The 17,432-nt window shown below is 41.4% G+C and overlaps 1 protein-coding gene across 1 annotated transcript; it reads left to right on the top strand.

The window, feature by feature from the left end:
- The first annotated feature begins 876 nt into the window (after nucleotides 1-876).
- Nucleotides 877-10,621, top strand: PSMB5 (proteasome 20S subunit beta 5). The gene is made up of 3 exons (XM_089678197.1): nucleotides 877-1,122; nucleotides 6,212-6,518; nucleotides 9,665-10,621. Exons 1-3 carry the CDS (start codon nucleotides 943-945, stop codon nucleotides 9,949-9,951), a joined length of 774 nt encoding a protein of 257 aa, XP_089534323.1. The 5' UTR covers nucleotides 877-942; the 3' UTR covers nucleotides 9,952-10,621.
- The last annotated feature ends 6,811 nt before the right edge of the window (nucleotides 10,622-17,432 follow it).

The raw sequence follows: 17,432 nt of genomic DNA, 5'->3' as shown, positions 1-17,432 counted from the left end.
AAAAATGTGAAAATAATTTTTTTAATTTCTTCATTTTCCAAAAAATGGCAAAAAATTACAACTTCAAAAAAAGACTGTCTACTTTGCAAAAAGGGGTCATTTTGGGGATATCTGTACTTTTCTGACATTTTTGGGCCTCAAGAAATTAGATTGTCCGTCAGTACTTCAGGACTGATCAATTTTCAGATCTATCCCATAGTTTGTGAACTCTATAACTTTCCTACAGACTAAATAATACATCCTAATTTGGGTTATTTTCACCAAAGAAATGTAGCAGAATACATCTCGGCCTAAATTTATGAAGAACAATTATTTATTTGCAAACTTTTATAACAAAGAAACTTTTTTTTTTCAACATTTTCGATCTTTTTTTGTTAATTATCAAAAAACAAAAACCCCAGCGGTGATTAAATACCACCAAAAGAAAGCTCTAGTTGTGTGAAGAAAATGATAAAATGTTAGTTTGGGTACAGTGTTGCATGACCGTGCAATTGTCATTCAAAGTGTGAGAGCGCTGAAACCTGAACATTGCCCTGGGCAGGAAGGGGGTGAAAGTGCCCGGTATTGAAGTGGTCAAGGAACTCCTGGCAACTGGGGAAACTCAGCTTGAGAGGAGCTGCTAGGCTGTCATGACACCAATGAGTAGATGTAGATTTCACCCTACTTTATAGAAAAGACTTAAAGAGACCTTTTTTTAGCAGCTACACTACAACTGGTTTGGTAGCATGCAGATGGAAAGCCGGGCTGCCAGCTTTCCAGCCTCACTAGCGCATCCCTAGTTATAAATCTTCCCTTCATAAACATGGCGCTAAATGGCTTTGCCCAGCTTTGTCATGCCCTTTTCCAACATGGCCGCATTAGTGCTTTGTCATAGTGATGTAACAGGCAAGAGACGGGCTGGCCTATAGTCGCAGTCAAGCCGGTGCTTTGCTGGGAGAGAACATGGCGCTGGCTAGTGTTGTGAGATCGGAGGGTCTGTCGTGGATGCAGCAGCGGGATAACCCGGCACATTGCGGCCTGGACACCGAGGGCCTGAGCTTCCATGTAGTGCCTGGAGCGGGGCAGGGCACGGCCGATCCTGGGATCGAGTTCTTACATGGGACCACCACGCTGGCCTTCAAGGTGCTGATCACCAGGATGGAGACTTCCTTTTATTACCAACATTAGTTTGTAGAAATGAGTGCATTTTGTTTCATTGATTTGATGACTAATATGTAACCATTCCCTTTGATAAATAGCTTCTAACCTATTATGCACAATGGAGGGGGTTTACTAAGGCTGGAGCAGCTCTGCATGGCAACCAATCAGCTGCTAGCTTCAGGTTTGTACAGTTAAGCTTTGAAAATGAAAGATTTGAGTTGATTGGTTGCCGTGCAGAGGTGCTCTAGATTCCATCTGCTTTGATGTTAGTAAATTCCTCCCCATAGTGATTGATCATATTGTGAACAACACCTTTTTATGCTGCAAGTTGATGCAGAACGATTGATCATTTTCCACCCTGGCTGATCAACTTGGTTTGACCAAATATGATCCAAAGTGAGTCTAAAATCAACTGGAAGGGAAATTTCAGCTATTCGATAGTTTACAGATACGATTGGATAGAATCACACATCAATCAGAAATAAATAATATTGAAGTGTACAGCCATCCTTAGATATACCTATTATTATATATTATACAGGATTTATATAGCGCCAACAGTTTGCTCAGCGCTTCACAATATAAGGGAGACAATACAATTACAATACATTTCAGTACAGAAGGAATAGGAGGGCCCTGCTCGTGGAGCTTACAATCTAAAGGAAGGGAGAGGTGATACAAAAGGTGATAGCTGCGGGGGATGATCTGGTGGAGGTGATTCAAGTAGAGTTCTTAGGTGGAGGTGGGGTAGGCTTCCCTGAAGAAGTGCGTTTTCAAAGATCACCTAAAGGCAGACATGGTGGGGGCTGACCGGACATGCTGTGGTAGGGAGTTCCAGAGGATGGGAGAGGCTCTGGAGAAGTCCTGGAGGCGAGCGTGGGAGGAGGTGATGAGGGAGCTAGAGAGGAGGATATCATGGGAGGAGCAGAGTGGGCGATTTGGCCGATTTCTGTGGATGAGGTTGGTGATGTAGCTAGGGGCAGTGTTGTGGATGGCTTTGTAAGCTGTGGTTAGTGTTTTGAATTTTATACGTTGGGTTAGTGTAAGCCAGTGAAGGGATTGGCAGAGAAGGGCAGCAGTCGCTGATCGGTACATATGATGCCCTAAGGCCATTGATGTTACATGTGAGTGTGGATTTGATAGCACTGTAGGAGAGCAGATTAGGATATGACTGTCATAATTTACAATTATGCTGATGTACATTGTGACAAGAGGCCCCCCTCCCCACACTACAATACAAAGGTAACATGATAGATTGAAATCCAGTACACTATACTTGGCTACGTTTAGCTTCACAGATAATAACCAAAGCGTAGTATGGTTGTAAAATGTATACTCTGATGTGTTTGTACCAAACCTGGAGTGATGGGAAAGTTGTCGTTTGAAATGATCCAGCTACAGTGTGTGTGTATATGTATATGTGTGTGTGTGTGTGTGTGTGTGTGTGTATATATATATATATTATTTTTTTTTTTATTTTTTTTTTTTTCTGGGCAAAGGAAACATGGAGTTTTGGTTCCACTTTTCCGTAAAAGGATACTAAACCCATGACCCTGCATACACTATATTTGGTCTCCCACAGTACACACAACATGGAAATGCAATTATTTTAGTAAATATAAACTGCTCAATACCTTTTCTCATCAGCAGTTAGAGCAGTCTTGTGACTTCAGCAGAGAACTGGTTAAAGCTTGTAGGAGGAGTTTTCTTTCTGCTCTAGGAGGATGTGAAACCACCTGACCTTCTGTCTGGACAGTGCTGATCGGCCCTGTGCTGATCACATGCACCCTCCCAAGAAGAAAAAAATAAAATCTAGCAATACACACCAAACTGAGCATGTGCCTACAGATTCAGTCTGTATCGGGTGGTCATTTCAACAAGAGGAGGGGCAGGGAAGAAAGGATCAAACAGCCTTTTACACAATGCTGAGGATTACCCCCTTAGGTGCCACAGTGAGTATAACAAGCATGCTTTACTGCATATACAGACTGATTTTACTGTTGTGGGTTTAGTAACACATTAAAGTTGAGCTTGGAACGATCTGTATTGCATACTTACATTGGTCCAGCTTGGCACAATGTAAGTAGGCTTATCTCATAATTGAGGGACCACTGGGGAAGCCAACAATCAGTATAGTAGTCGGCATTGTTATAGTAATAACCATGATCTTGCAGATCCCGTGTGAGCAGCTTCCCATCTGCACACTGACCACAGGGGGTTGCTCTCTTGACATTGTCACCATTCATAGAATGTCCTTCCTTTTTTTTTTTTTTTCTTAGTGGGTACAAGGCATTCTTTGATTGAATGAGGTGGAGATAGAGAGCTCACTGCTCCTTCTCCTTACCTCATACAATTAGAGAACGCTTTATATTCAATGAAAAAAAAAATACAAGGCATTCTATGAATGGTGACAGAGCTGAGCGACCGACCCCCTGTGGTCAGTGTGTGGAAGGGAAACTGCTCACACAGGATCTGCAAGATCATGGTTATTACTATAGAAGCACCGACTAATACATTGATTGTTGGCTTCCCTAGCAGTCCCTCAAATATGAGATTTGCATACTTCCATTGTGCTAAGCTGGACCGATGTAAATATACAATACAGATAATTCCTGGAGTTCAACTTTAAGGCCCCTTTCACACTTGCGAACCGACCGGGTCAGCCTGTCAGTTTTTCAGGTGGACCCAATCGGATCAACCATTGCCCGCTATGGTGCAGCGGATGTAAAGTGACATGTCCATTTACAGCTGCCTAAATCTGATCCTCTAAAAACAGATGGGTGGGGATCTGTTCACCATCCATCTAGCAGATCAGATGACAGTCAGATGTAAACAGACAGGATGTCCGTTTACATCTGTCATTTGATCCGCTAGACGGATGGTCCATTTACATCCGACCACCCATAGAGAAAAGGGGCTGTGTTCGTGTCTGCTCCGCATAAGTGGAACAGACACATGGACCTGTCATCCGCCTGCTCAGTGGGGATCAGCGGACAGATCCCCCACTGAGCAGGCAGATCCGCTGGCAGACTCCACCCATGTGGAAGGGGCCTGAGGACAGTGTGTGGAAAGGAAGCTGATGACAGAATTCCAGCTGGACCTGGAAAATGACAGCCATCAGTGTGGTAGTGCTATCGGTGTAATGGCATAGATTACAGCAAGGAGAAGTGTACTTTTATTAAACATGTGCTAACCCACCCTTCTGGGTTCTTTTCTTTTACTCTATAGCCCGCAACCTAGCTGCTTACTCCTTTAAAAAAAAATATATATATAGTCACTGCTTGCCCTGAATTGCGATTTTGTTTACAGCATTCATCTGCAATTCAGTAAGCCAGCATGGACTATTATTATTTGTCATGAGAAACACGATAAAGAGAGTAGAAATGTACAAAAATCCTAAACATTCTCTTTGCTGTCATAATTCTCAGGGCCTATTCACACTTGAGCATGGTGACTTAAACAAGCCTGCTCTATGTAAGTTGCCATTGTGAATGTAAAAATAAAACCAAGTGAGTGCTCTCTAGTACAGCAGCTAAAGCACTAAGGTAACATATGAAACCTCCAGAGAACAAAGTATATCAATAAAGTACAGCGCTATTGAATCGGTCAAAGATGTAATCGGGGTATAATCAAAATATTATAGTTAATGAATAAATGATGAAATATGATCCAGGAGTAAGCAGAAATCAAAATGCTGGTGCTCAGAAGGAATAGTAAAATTGCGCACTCACCAGATGCGCATGGGACATACACATTAATATATCCACCACGGAACACTTAGGGTGTGGGGTATGATAGGTGTGTGATGATCTTCCTTCGAGAGATAGGGCAGTACAGTGGTGAATCTGTAGATTTAGGTGAAGTCTGCTCGTCCAGAGGTCCCCTTTAGGATGGATGGGTCTGCAACCTGCTTACAAGGATTCCCTCCTCTGGGTACTGGATCAGTAAGGAACTTCCACTGGCTCTGTAATTTAATGGCTCCATAAAAGCCATAAAAAAGGTGCCCATAGTGTAGTATTCCTTTAAACTTTTATTCCATGGAAACAGGTAACAGTAATATACAGTACTGCAGAGTGAACTGACCGTACATAAAGATGGCCGCCGGACCTGCACATGGCTCCGGCGGTGTGACGTCACAGCGTGTTGGTTCCTCCTTAGGCATTTTGTGCCACGCATGTCCTCAGAGGGGAGACCAACACCGTGTTGGCCTAAGGAGGAACCAACATGCTGTGATGTCACGCCGCCGGAGCCACGTGCAGGTCCTGCGGCCATCTTTATGTACGGTCAGTTCACTCTGCAGTACTGTATATTACTGTTACCTGTTTCCATGGAATAAAAGTGTAAAGGAATACTAGACTATGGGCACCTTCTTTATGGCTCTTTTATGGAACCATTAAATTACAGAGCCAGTGGAAGTTCCTTACTGATCCAGTACCCAGAAGAGGGAATCCCTGTAAGCAGGTTGCAGACCCATCCATCCTAAAGGGGACCTCTGGACGAGCAGACTTCACCTAAATCTACAGATTCACCCCTGTGCTGCCCTATCTCTTGAAGGAAGATCTTCACACACCTATCATACCCCACACACTAAGTGTTCCGTGGTGGATATAGTAAAGCGTATGTCCCATATGCATCTGGTGAGTGTGCAATTTTACCATTCCTTCTGAGCACCAGCATTTTGATTTCTGCTTACTTCTGGATCATATTTCATCATTTATTCACAAACTATTATATTTTGATTATACCCCGATTACATCTTTGACCAATTCAATAGCGCTGCACTTTATTGATATACTTTGCCATTGTGAATGGCACCCAATGCATTGTACATTCGATCACCATGCATATACCACAAGCTTTATTATGAGGGTAATACACTTTTTTTTTTTTTTCTTTTTTTTTTTCTCATTCATTATGGCCTATTGACAATGAATGGCCTGCCTTAACTGAATGTATGCTACCACATGCAATAATGTGCAGTGTGAAAATGCACAACAACTTCCGTTTAAAGACTTGTCAGGATCCATGTATATATTTCTAATGGTGACTTTTTTTTTTTTTTCTTTTTCAGTTTCAACATGGAGTTATTGTGGCTGTTGACTCCCGTGCTACAGCTGGCTCATACATCGCTTCTCAGACAGTGAAAAAAGTTATTGAAATTAATCCTTACCTGTTGGGCACAATGGCCGGAGGTGCCGCTGATTGTAGTTTTTGGGAGAGGCTTCTTGCTCGTCAGTGCCGCATCTATGAGCTACGAAACAAGGAACGAATATCTGTTGCAGCAGCATCCAAACTGCTAGCTAATATGGTATATCAGTACAAAGGAATGGGGCTATCTATGGGAACCATGATCTGTGGATGGGACAAGAGGGGACCAGGTAAGCTGAAAAATGTGACTTTAATATTAACATCACAGATTTTGTTGTGCCATTAATATGAAGCTTCTTTCTTCCTTGTATATTGCATAATGTAAATCTGGATACCTGGCATCTTGCTAGAACACCTTATTGGCAGGCTACAGCTTTGGTTTGCCCATAGAGGTGGCCCAGGCATAATTAAAGCGATTGTAAAGTCTTAATTAATTTTTTTTTCAATAACAAACTTGATCTACTTACTGTCTCTGTGCAATGGATATGCACAGAGCAGCATCCTCGTCTTCTTCACCCCGCACGTGCTCCTGGCTCCTCTTCTCTGTGTGCCACCACAGTTAGCCACTTTCTATGGGTAAGCACATGTGGGCTCAATCCCAAGCTGCACTGCCTGCATCCATACACACACAGCGTGGTTTGGACCTGCTGCCTGCTCCCTCGTCACAGGATTTGATCGACAGCAGCAGGAGGCAATATCTCCCGCTGCCTCAGCAAATCCTGTGAGAGCTGGGAGAGAGAAGACAGCCATCACAGATTAGCACAGCGCTTGGTGGAGTGAGATCTCAATTAAGTATAAGGGGGGTGAGGAGGTGTTACTGCTGCTGGAACATGTTTTACCTTAATGCAGGAATTAATTAAGGTAAAAAATGTTCTCTAGGATTATATTTTTTTTTTTTCTTCACTTTTTATGATTGAATAGATGGACTTGTGTCTTTTTTTCAGCCAAACTATGTAACTGCATTAGGGGCTAGAAAGCATGTATTAGTCTTTGCATCAGTGACTCATGGATTCTTAAATTGTTTTTATTTTACCTACTAGTGGGCCCCATTTTTGTCCTTCTGTTTGAAATAATGCCATACAGGCAGCAGTTTAAAAATAAGAACAGTAAACAAAAAGCAGCCTGTAAAAGAACAATAATTGCCATTCCTGCTGGCTGTGTATCCAGTCTTTTCTGCAGAGCTACACTGATGGTAGAAACTTCAGCTTCCAAGGGTGTTTTGGTTGTTTGCATCCACGCTTTCTGTTGAACTTCCAGCCACTGGCTTCTTTGTTGCTAGTGTGTCCACTTGTATATGGATCTGAGACCCTCTAATAGGTTCTTGTAGGATGTCAGAAGTCTTTCAGTGATAAGGGCTGCAGTCTTTTCCCGCTCATGACAACTAGTGCTCTCCCCATATATATGGAGTGATAAGGAGCAATATATATTTTTTTTGTTTTGATATTTTTCACAAACCATAAATTAGCTTTGTAATAAGCCCTTGCTGACCCTATGTAGTTTCAGCCAATGTGGAGAAATTCATTCTCAAATTCACAGTAGTGGGGAAGGTGTTTCAACTGAGATCGCAGCACTTTTCTATTTTATTTTGTTTTTTTCTCACTCTTCCTGTGCATCTGCTCAGTGTTTGCATTTGAAATTAGAAAGCTGGCAGGCTTGTCAGCTCACTGCTGGGAGGGGGAGCTGAACTACCAAGAAAAAGTAGGGCCTCATGCACACGGTCGTCTGGGGTCATACAATATTTCAGAAGTATTTACCTGCCCGGGGGCCACAGTTGCTGCTTATAGCTGCCTAAAGAGATTTAGTACAGGATGTGGGCACACACACCACACACACACACACACACGTATTAATGCACAACTCTGGGTGCAGACTGTCGGCTTCCATGGTCAAATGACCATATGTTTACTCAAGTACTGGTGTATACTTGTGTACAGCTACATTATGTAATTCATATCTATGAGCAGCTGTTGCTGAATACCCACATTTTAGATCACACAGCCCCAGTTGGCAGTGTGCATGGGGCCTAAAGCTTAGAAATTCCTGCAAATGTTTAGAATACATGGTTTTACAGTGGCTGTTGCTACCAAGGTCAGCAAGAGCTTGTTTAAATTAAAGACTTGAACATCAAAAAGCTTGAAGTATCAAGAAAGTAATAAATAAAATTATTAAAAATGTGTAAAATTGGATAAAGAAAAGCTTGAGACCATCCCTATCTGTTAAGTGTTGCCAACCTCCACTGTAAAATACATAAACATGCAGATTCATACAAAAATTCTAATTCATGCTGTCCAATAAAATTCATATAAAGATTACAATTAATCCTGTGCAATTAAAGCTCATGAATAAAGTGTCCAACATTCATCCAATACATCCTGTGATGAGTGCATCTCAAAGACACAGTATTCTACTATATGAACTGTTCTATAAAATAAGTTTAAAAGGTCAGTTTTTACCGTGGTCACCCCATACCACGTGACCTCTCCCTGAGCACGCCAAGTACTCGCTGCAAATAATAAAATAAAAATAATAACTGTGTCCAGCAAAGCTGTTACTATAAGCAGTTTATCCAATAATCTCTCATTACAGCAAGCACTCTCCTCTCCAGCATGACCAGCATTCTCTTCAGCTCGGCAAGGGTTAAGCCTCCTCCATCAATAGTCTGGTCCCATTCTCCTCTCTCACATAAAATGTAGCAGAAAGAGAAGCGCTGATGGTATAAAAACTTTCACAATTTATTGAGCATAAAATACACAATAGATTATTGCCAACTCGACAAAAAGGAGTATACTTTCAGCCGCAAGTTGATAGGTTGTGTGGGATGAAGTAACCCAAAAGCCACGTTTTGGTGTCAAGCCATCATCTAAGGCAGATATATCGATGACGGATATATCTTGTGTAAAGGATAAGTTCACATGTTAAAATCATATACACACATACAGTGTGTACAGGTTATGGTTAAGGTCTTTGTTCCATTTAATCCATCAGAATTGATGTAGGCAGGGCTGACACCATTTGATTAGGAAGTCAGATATGTGTTGTCATGTCAGAGAGGAAGTTTACCACACCAAAAAGGAAGATAGGAGCAAACTATGTTTCTGGCACATCATCTGTTATTTTCTGTTCAATGATACTGTTTAAAGGCATAAAACATGGGGGAATGCTCATGTATTGCAGATATGTACTGAATGTTGTTTTTTTTTTTTTTTTCCTATTTTAACAGTTTATGAAATTTGCTTTATTTTCCTTTATGGTTTATATAAATCTTTGTAGTAGTTGTAAATACCGTTTTATTGCTGAAAGCAAACATTTGTAGGATGCTTTAGGTGATAAGTTGTTTCTATAAATTTCAATATTGAATATGCTTTTCTCTGCCCAGGTCTGTACTATGTGGACAGTGAAGGGAACCGTGTGTCTGGCTCTGTGTTCTCAGTGGGCTCAGGTTCTATGTATGCCTATGGTGTCCTGGATAGAGGATATGACTATAATCTGGAAACCGAGGAAGCTCAAGAGTTGGCACGGCGCTCAATTTACCAAGCCACATACCGTGATGCTTACTCTGGAGGAGTAGTGAATCTGTACCATGTTCGGGAGGATGGTTGGCAGCGTGTGTCTCAAGATGATGTGGCTGATTTACATGAGAAGTACAAAGGACTGATTGAGTGAATACACTGTAGAGTAGGAGCATCAAATACCTAAAGAGAACTGTACTGAGGGAAACCGTCTACCATTGCATACCTCAGTAAAATGTTAACTTCCTAGATTACATTGAAAAAAAAATGCTAACTTCCTGATATTTTTGATTTACTTGTTCTTGACCTGTAAATCGGTGATATTAAAGTCAGGCAAATAGCATTTTGAAGAAGAGTGGTTAGCAACGGTTTGCAACATTTTTCTTTCATTACAGGTTTCCTTTCAGGCTTTCTAAACCATGCAGGTAATAGAAAATGTGCCCAGTTCACTACAAACTCTGCTTTTTTGGATATTGTAGGAAAAAAATAAAATCTGATGTTTTACTTACAGGCTTTCTCATCTGTTGATTTGACAAGACATCAGTACTGGTAATAGTTTAAGTCACAAAGCTCATTTATGAGAGGGAATAGTTCATAGTGAAGGGTTTTCGACAAAATCTGTGAGGTCCATCATTGAGTTCTACTAGTGAATCCCTATTAATTCCACCCCGTTCAGTCTTTGTTGGGGGCAATATTTGAGCCTTCTAGTCACATTTGAACCTGAACAGTTTCATATTGAATAAATGAGCATTTTATGGAAGGAGTTATGACCCTTGTTTATCACATAAATCTCTATTGCATCCTATTAAACCTCTTCTCTAAAACTGTAAGTTTGATTTATTGACTGCTTTCCACCGAGTTTAATGGGAATACATTTGCTTTAAAATGCAAAAGCATGAATCCAGCCTTGGGGTATAAGTGAGTCTGATAATGTGTTTGAGATTTCAAATTATACTACTGCTTTCACTAAAACGAATACTTTTGCTATTTGTCCTAGCAGTGAATTCCAATATAATTGGTTAAGGTATATGGAAACCGTCACCTTGTAAAACAACCCATTCAGTTTAAAATAGACATGAAAGGCAAACATTTGTGTATACATAATAAAAAACATTAATACATTTTTTCCCCTGTTTTTGTAAGCTCCTTATGCAGCTGAGAACAGAGAGCTGGAGGAGGAGAAACAGCAGATCTAGCCAGTGAATGGCTGTTGGGGCATGTCAGGCCAAGTCTGATCGTTGGAAATGAACATACTGAGTTCCCAGCACCGCTAGAGAACTGACTTTGCTGTGCTCTCATGCCTAGTGTGGTCAGCTTTTAATAGGAAAGCAGAGGGACTGGAAGGAACACCAAGGATTTCACACAAAGGAAGCAATACAAAGAGAACAGGATACTTTTTCATACAAGTACAGCAGGCACATATCAGAAATATGAAATGTTAGATTTACATACTCTTTTAGGCTAGGTTAACTAGCACAGGACCCTTCTCTTTTTTTTTTTTTTTTTTTCAATAACCAGATCAGAATTGCACTGCATAGATGTGTACGGCCTTCATAGAAAACAATGTCTTTTCATATGACATGCGAATCTATGCCTTTTTTGGATTGCCTCTAACCCGCCTCAAATTTGCGTCAGTGTGAACCGGGACTAACTCTGCTGACCTGTGTGCAGACTCCTGGCTCGGGGTATATTTTGCAGTGCAGGAGACGAGACAGACTGTTCATTCAGCCTACAGCAGTTATACACTTGTAAAATTTTCTTCCAAAATTTTTGTTTTAAGAACAGTTTTCTAATTGTTGGAAGGGTCAAATCAATTTCGTTTTAAACAACCGTGACAAGAAAATCAGAAGGTGGAGGATGCACATTTTTTAACTAATTTCTGACAGTAAATGTGGTTTTCATTCAGAAAAGTTAATTCACTGCAAACTCAAATATTAAAAGTACACAGCTTTTGGAGTACTTTTGGGTGACATTTGTCAAGTTCTTAAATATACTGATAAGAATTTTTATAAGAGTGCTAGTTTGAGAAATTACTAGTAAATGGCCAGTGTAATGCAGAGCAGGCTCCTTGTCTTCAAACTGTACTACCAGTGGTGACAAAAGGAAATCAGCTGTTTACTGTAAAGATGAATGCAAACAGACTGTTTACCATGAAGATGGCAGATCAGTGTATAAGAGGAAAGGGGCTCAAGAAGGGAAAAGCGTACCACATCCTAATTATTTCATAGTGTGTGTGTGTGTGTGTGTGTGTGTGTGTGTGTGTGTGTGTGTGTGTGTGTGTATTATGGGAACTCGCTTCTTTGGTAGAGTTTTTTAAAGCACACAGCAACTCGCTTCTTTTGTTAAGGGCTGTTTTAGCCCACTTTTATGTAAAGAAAACGTTCCATAAAGCTTCCCACACAGGGGTATTCACCATCACACACATGAAACAAAATTCAGCCTCCTAGCTCTCTCAGATAATAACAATCTTCCTGTTCAGGCTTACGTCTGTCTCCTACAGACTCTTTCCAAAAAGGCTTTTCCACACACAGCTATCCAGTAGCACACAGCTAGTCTGGCTTCCACCTCTCCTTGGTGAAGCCCTCCTGACTCCAAGGCAGAGACCTCCTGTCTGCCAGGTTGGAGCCCTCCTGACTCCTGTCTGCCGGGGTGGAGCCCAGAACCATGGCCTGGCCTCCCCAAAAAGGCCTGCACACACCTGTGCAATCAGCGCACCGTGGCAGGATACTGCACTGCCACTATATATATATATATATATGTGTGTATGTATGTATGTATGTGTGTGCGTGTTAAAAAAAAAAAAAAATATATATATATATATACACCAAATGGATTTTTAAGGTACAATTTTGTTATATTTAGAATAATTGAGAAAAAATCCAGCACACATGAATCTACCCTGATGTATATGTTACTGGCAATGTGTGAAGAGCAGGCATTGTATGGAATGCCTAGGCTATAGAATGTGAGACATTTTTTAGGCAAAGTATGCCTCTTGTTTTATTATGCTATATACTTTCCATAGGCATTATACAGAATGACAAATATTATTTAGGCAGAATGCCTAGGAAATGAGTGAAATATTAAAGTGATACTAAAGGTGCTGATTTAAAAAAAAAATAAAACAAGAAACATGTTATACTCACCTGCTCTGTGTAATGGTTTTATACAGAACAGCCCTTCTGGGGTCCCCCACAGGTGTTCTTGACTCCACGCCCTGCTGAGTTCCCCCAGAGCAAGCTGCTTGCTCTGATGGCACTCGTGTACTCGCTCCCGAGCAAGCTCTGTGTGTCTATAAGAAACAAAGTGCCCCCCAACCCCTCCTCACTAGCTGTGATTGACAGCAGCAGGAGCCAATGGCTCCCTCTGCTGTCTCAGCCAATGAGGTGGGAGAGCCGCTGCTCTTACGCACAGCACTGGATCAGGATTGGGCTCAGAGAAGGGGGGTGGAGCCCGAACATGGCGGCTCGGGAGAGCGTGGAGTAAGCACTCCTCGCTCCCTTCCCCGTTCATCTCCCCAGTGAGGTCCCGGTCACATAACTAGCTGCACTGGAGTAGCAGTGGAGAGCACTGGAGGCTTACCCGGCAGAAGAGTGGACTCTTGAGACGGCGTGTCGTGGCGGCAAGTCCAGAGGGGAGACGGGCGTCTCTCGCGGTAGCTCAAGAGCAGGACTGGGGTTGCCCGGGAGACGAATATAGCGCCTCTCACACGTGGGCAGCCGCGGAGGAGCTCTGGGAGCAGAAGAAACAGCCGGCTTTTCGGCGTCCAGCAGTTCAAGGGAGACGAGAGAGCAACATAAAGAGATGTAAGGTGGAACGGTGCCACACTCTTCCACAACACATCCATCCCTCAAACTTCCATACCTCCTCCAACCCAGAAGAAAAAGGAAAGAAAGTAAAAGACTTAAAGAGACCCAAAGGAATCCCCCAAGGAAAGACAACTATAGGAGAGGACTGTATTCTGAAAGGTACTCCAGCGTGGAGGGTGAGTGATAATAACGTGAATATTGCAGGGGTTGTTATATACTCCCTATATACTCTCTATATCCTGGACTTACGTCCTTTTCTGTATACCAGATTTAAGCAATGCTTTCATTGTGCTTGCACTAGGACATTGTATATTCTAAATTGAGAGAAGGAAATTGGGGATTCCCTGGGAGGGTCTGAAGGTTTGGAGGAGTTGAAGACATGAAAGGTAAAAACACAAAAGGGAGTGGGTCTAAGAACCCTCAAACCGGTTCGATTAAGAAGTATATACCCCAAGGAAATTTGACCCCAGAAAGATCTCAAGGAGTGAGTGAAATAAGTGAATTGGAAGTAAGTTTGGATAATAGTCCAAGACTTTCCCTAGGACCGGTATACAATAGTCAACAACCCCTGGACGGTATAGGGCCGAGAGAATCTGAAAGAGATCTGCAAATACCAAATAAAAAGGAAATGGCGGAGATGTTTAAAAACTTGGAATTATCAATAAAGCAAGAGATGGGGATAATTCGGGATGATCTGGAACAACTGCTAACTAGGATGGAGGAAACTGAGGAAAAAGTTCAGGGTCAAGCTATCCCAAAATTAGACAGATTGATAATAGACAATAGAAAAGAACAAAAAAGACTTTTTTTTATGATGGAAGAACAAGAAAATAGAGACAGGAGAAATAACTTAAGAGTCAGAGGAGTCCCAGAGTTGACCCAGGGGGAGGACTTAAAAGAGTTAATAGGCAAAATTTTGAACTCCATAGTGGATAAAGCTGAGGTGGTGATTAGAGATGAGCGAATCGAACCAGGCGAACCGGAATTCGAGTCGAATTTCAGGAAATATTCGATTCGCGTCGAATCCGAAATTTTGCCTACTTCGGGTGCGCGAATCGAACATTTCCCGATCAGCCGGCAAAAGTGTCCCTGCAGTGAGCTCCGCTATTTCTGACAGTTCTCTGACAGAAGGAACACATGTTTAGCGGTTGAAACATTGTATCTATTAGTTTCCATTTAGGATACAGATGTTTCAACCGCTGTACATGTGAAGAAGCTGTCAGAGAACTGTCAGAAATAGAGGAACTCTGCACATACACTTTTTGCCGGCTTGGAATTATTCTTCTTTTCATCCTACTTCTTCTTCTTCTTCTTCTTCTTCATCCTCATCCTCTTCTTCTGAGGATGAGGATGAAGAAGAAGAAGAAGAAGAAGTAGGATGAACAGAAGAATAATTCCAAGCCGGCAAAAAGTGTATGTGCAGAGTTCCTCTATTCTGCAGATACACTTAGAGGAGCTCTGCAGATACACTTAGAGGAGCTCTGCACATACACTTTTTGCCGGCTTGGAATTAATCTTATTTTCATCCTACTTCTTCTTCTTCTTCTTCATCCTCATCCTCTTCTTCTTCTGAGGATGAAGAAGAAGAAGTAGGATGAAAATAAGAATAATTCCAAGCCGGCAAAAAGTGTATGTGCAGAGTTCCTCTATTCTGCAGATACACTTAGAGGAGCTCTGCACATACACTTAGAGGAGCTCTGCACATACACTTTTTGCCGGCTTGGAATTAATCTTATTTTCATCCTACTTCTTCTTCATCCTCATCCTCAGAAGAAGAAGAGGATGAGGATGAAGAAGAAGAAGTAGGATGAAAATAAGAATAATTCCAAGCCGGCAAAAAGTGTATGGGCAGAGCTCCTCTAAGTGTATCTGCAGAGCTCCTCTAAGTGTATCTGCAGAATAGAGGAACTCTGCACATACACTTTTTGCCGGAAACCGCTGTATGGAGGGAATGTCATAGAACTGTCAGAAATAGACTATTTATGACAGTTCTGGGACATTCACTCCATACAGCGGTTGAAACATTGTGTCTATTTTTTTCCATAAATGACATTCTGCAAATACACTTAGAGGAGCGCTGCAGATACACATTTTGCCGGCTTGGAATTAATCTTATTTTCATCCTACTTCTTCTTCTTCTTCTTCATCCTCATCCTTATAAGAAGAAGAAGAGGATGAGGATGAAGAAGAAGAAGAAGAAGTAGGCAAAAAGTGTATCTGCAGCGCTCCTCTAAGTGTATCTGCAGAATGTCATTTATGGAAACAAATAGATACAATGTTTCAACCGCTGTATGGAAGGACAGTCCCAGAACTGTCATTAATAGTCTATTTCTGACAGTTCTATGACATTCCCTCCATACAGCGGTTGAAACCGCTGTATGGAGTTAATGTCCCAGAACTGTCATAAATAGTCTATTTCTGACAGTTCTGGGACATTCACTCCATACAGCGGTTGAAACATTGTATCTATTCTTTTCCATAAATGACATTCTGCAGATACACTTAGAGGAGCGCTGCAGATACACTTTTTGCCGGCTTGGAATTAATCTTATTTTCATCCTACTTCTTCTTCATCCTCATCCTCATAAGAAGAAGAAGAAGTAGTAGGATGAAAATAAGAATAATTCCAAGCCGGCAAAAAGTGTATCTGCAGCGCTCCTCTAAGTGTATCTGCAGAATGTCATTTATGGAAAAGAATAGATACAATGTTTCAACCGCTGTATGGAGTGAATGTCCCAGAACTGTCAGAAATAGACTATTTATGACAGTTCTGGGACATTAACTCCATACAGCGGTTTCAACCGCTGTATGGAGGGAATGTCATAGAACTGTCAGAAATAGACTATTAATGACAGTTCTGGGACTGTCCTTCCATACAGCGGTTGAAACATTGTATCTATTTGTTTCCATAAATGACATTCTGCAGATACACTTAGAGGAGCGCTGCAGATACACTTTTTGCCTACTTCTTCTTCTTCTTCTTCATCCTCATCCTCTTCTTCTTCTTATAAGGATGAGGATGAAGAAGAAGAAGTAGGATGAAAATAAGATTAATTCCAAGCCGGCAAAATGTGTATCTGCAGCGCTCCTCTAAGTGTATTTGCAGAATGTCATTTATGGAAAAAAATAGATACAATGTTTCAACCGCTGTATGGAAGGAATGTCATAGAACTGTCAGAAATAGACTATTTCTAACAGTTCTGGGACATTCCTTCCATACAGCGGTTGAAACATTGTATCTATTTGTTTCCATAAATGGATCCATTTATGGAAACAAATAGATACAATGTTTCAACCGCTGTATGGAAGGAATGTCCCAGAACTTTCATAAATAGTCTATTTCTGACAGTTCTATGACATTCCCTCCATACAGCGGTTTCAACCGCTGTATGGAGTGAATGTCCCAGAACTGTCAGAAATAGTCTATTTCTGACAGTTATGGGACATTCACTCCATACAGCGGTTGAAACGTATCTATTTTTTTCCATAAATGACATTCTGCAGATACACTTAGAGGAGCGCTGCAGATACACTTTTTGCCTACTTCTTCTTCTTCTTCTTCATCCTCATCCTCTTCTTCTTCTTATAAGGATGAGGATGAAGAAGAAGAAGAAGTAGGATGAAAATAAGATTAATTCCAAGCCGGCAAAATGTGTATCTGCAGCGCTCCTCTAAGTGTATTTGCAGAATGTCATTTATGGAAAAAAATAGATACAATGTTTCAACCGCTGTATGGAGTGAATGTCCCATAACTGTCAGAAATAGACTATTTCTGACAGTTCTGGGACATTCACTCCATACAGCGGTTGAAACCGCTGTATGGAGG

The sequence above is a fragment of the Staurois parvus genome, unplaced genomic scaffold (assembly GCF_062004578.1).
Source record: "Staurois parvus isolate SC_StPar_1 unplaced genomic scaffold, SC_StPar_1.0 ptg000199l, whole genome shotgun sequence".
Taxonomy (NCBI): Eukaryota; Metazoa; Chordata; class Amphibia; order Anura; family Ranidae; genus Staurois; species Staurois parvus.
Note: the sequence above shows the minus strand (reverse complement) of the source record. Positions and strands in the feature narration are given on the sequence as shown.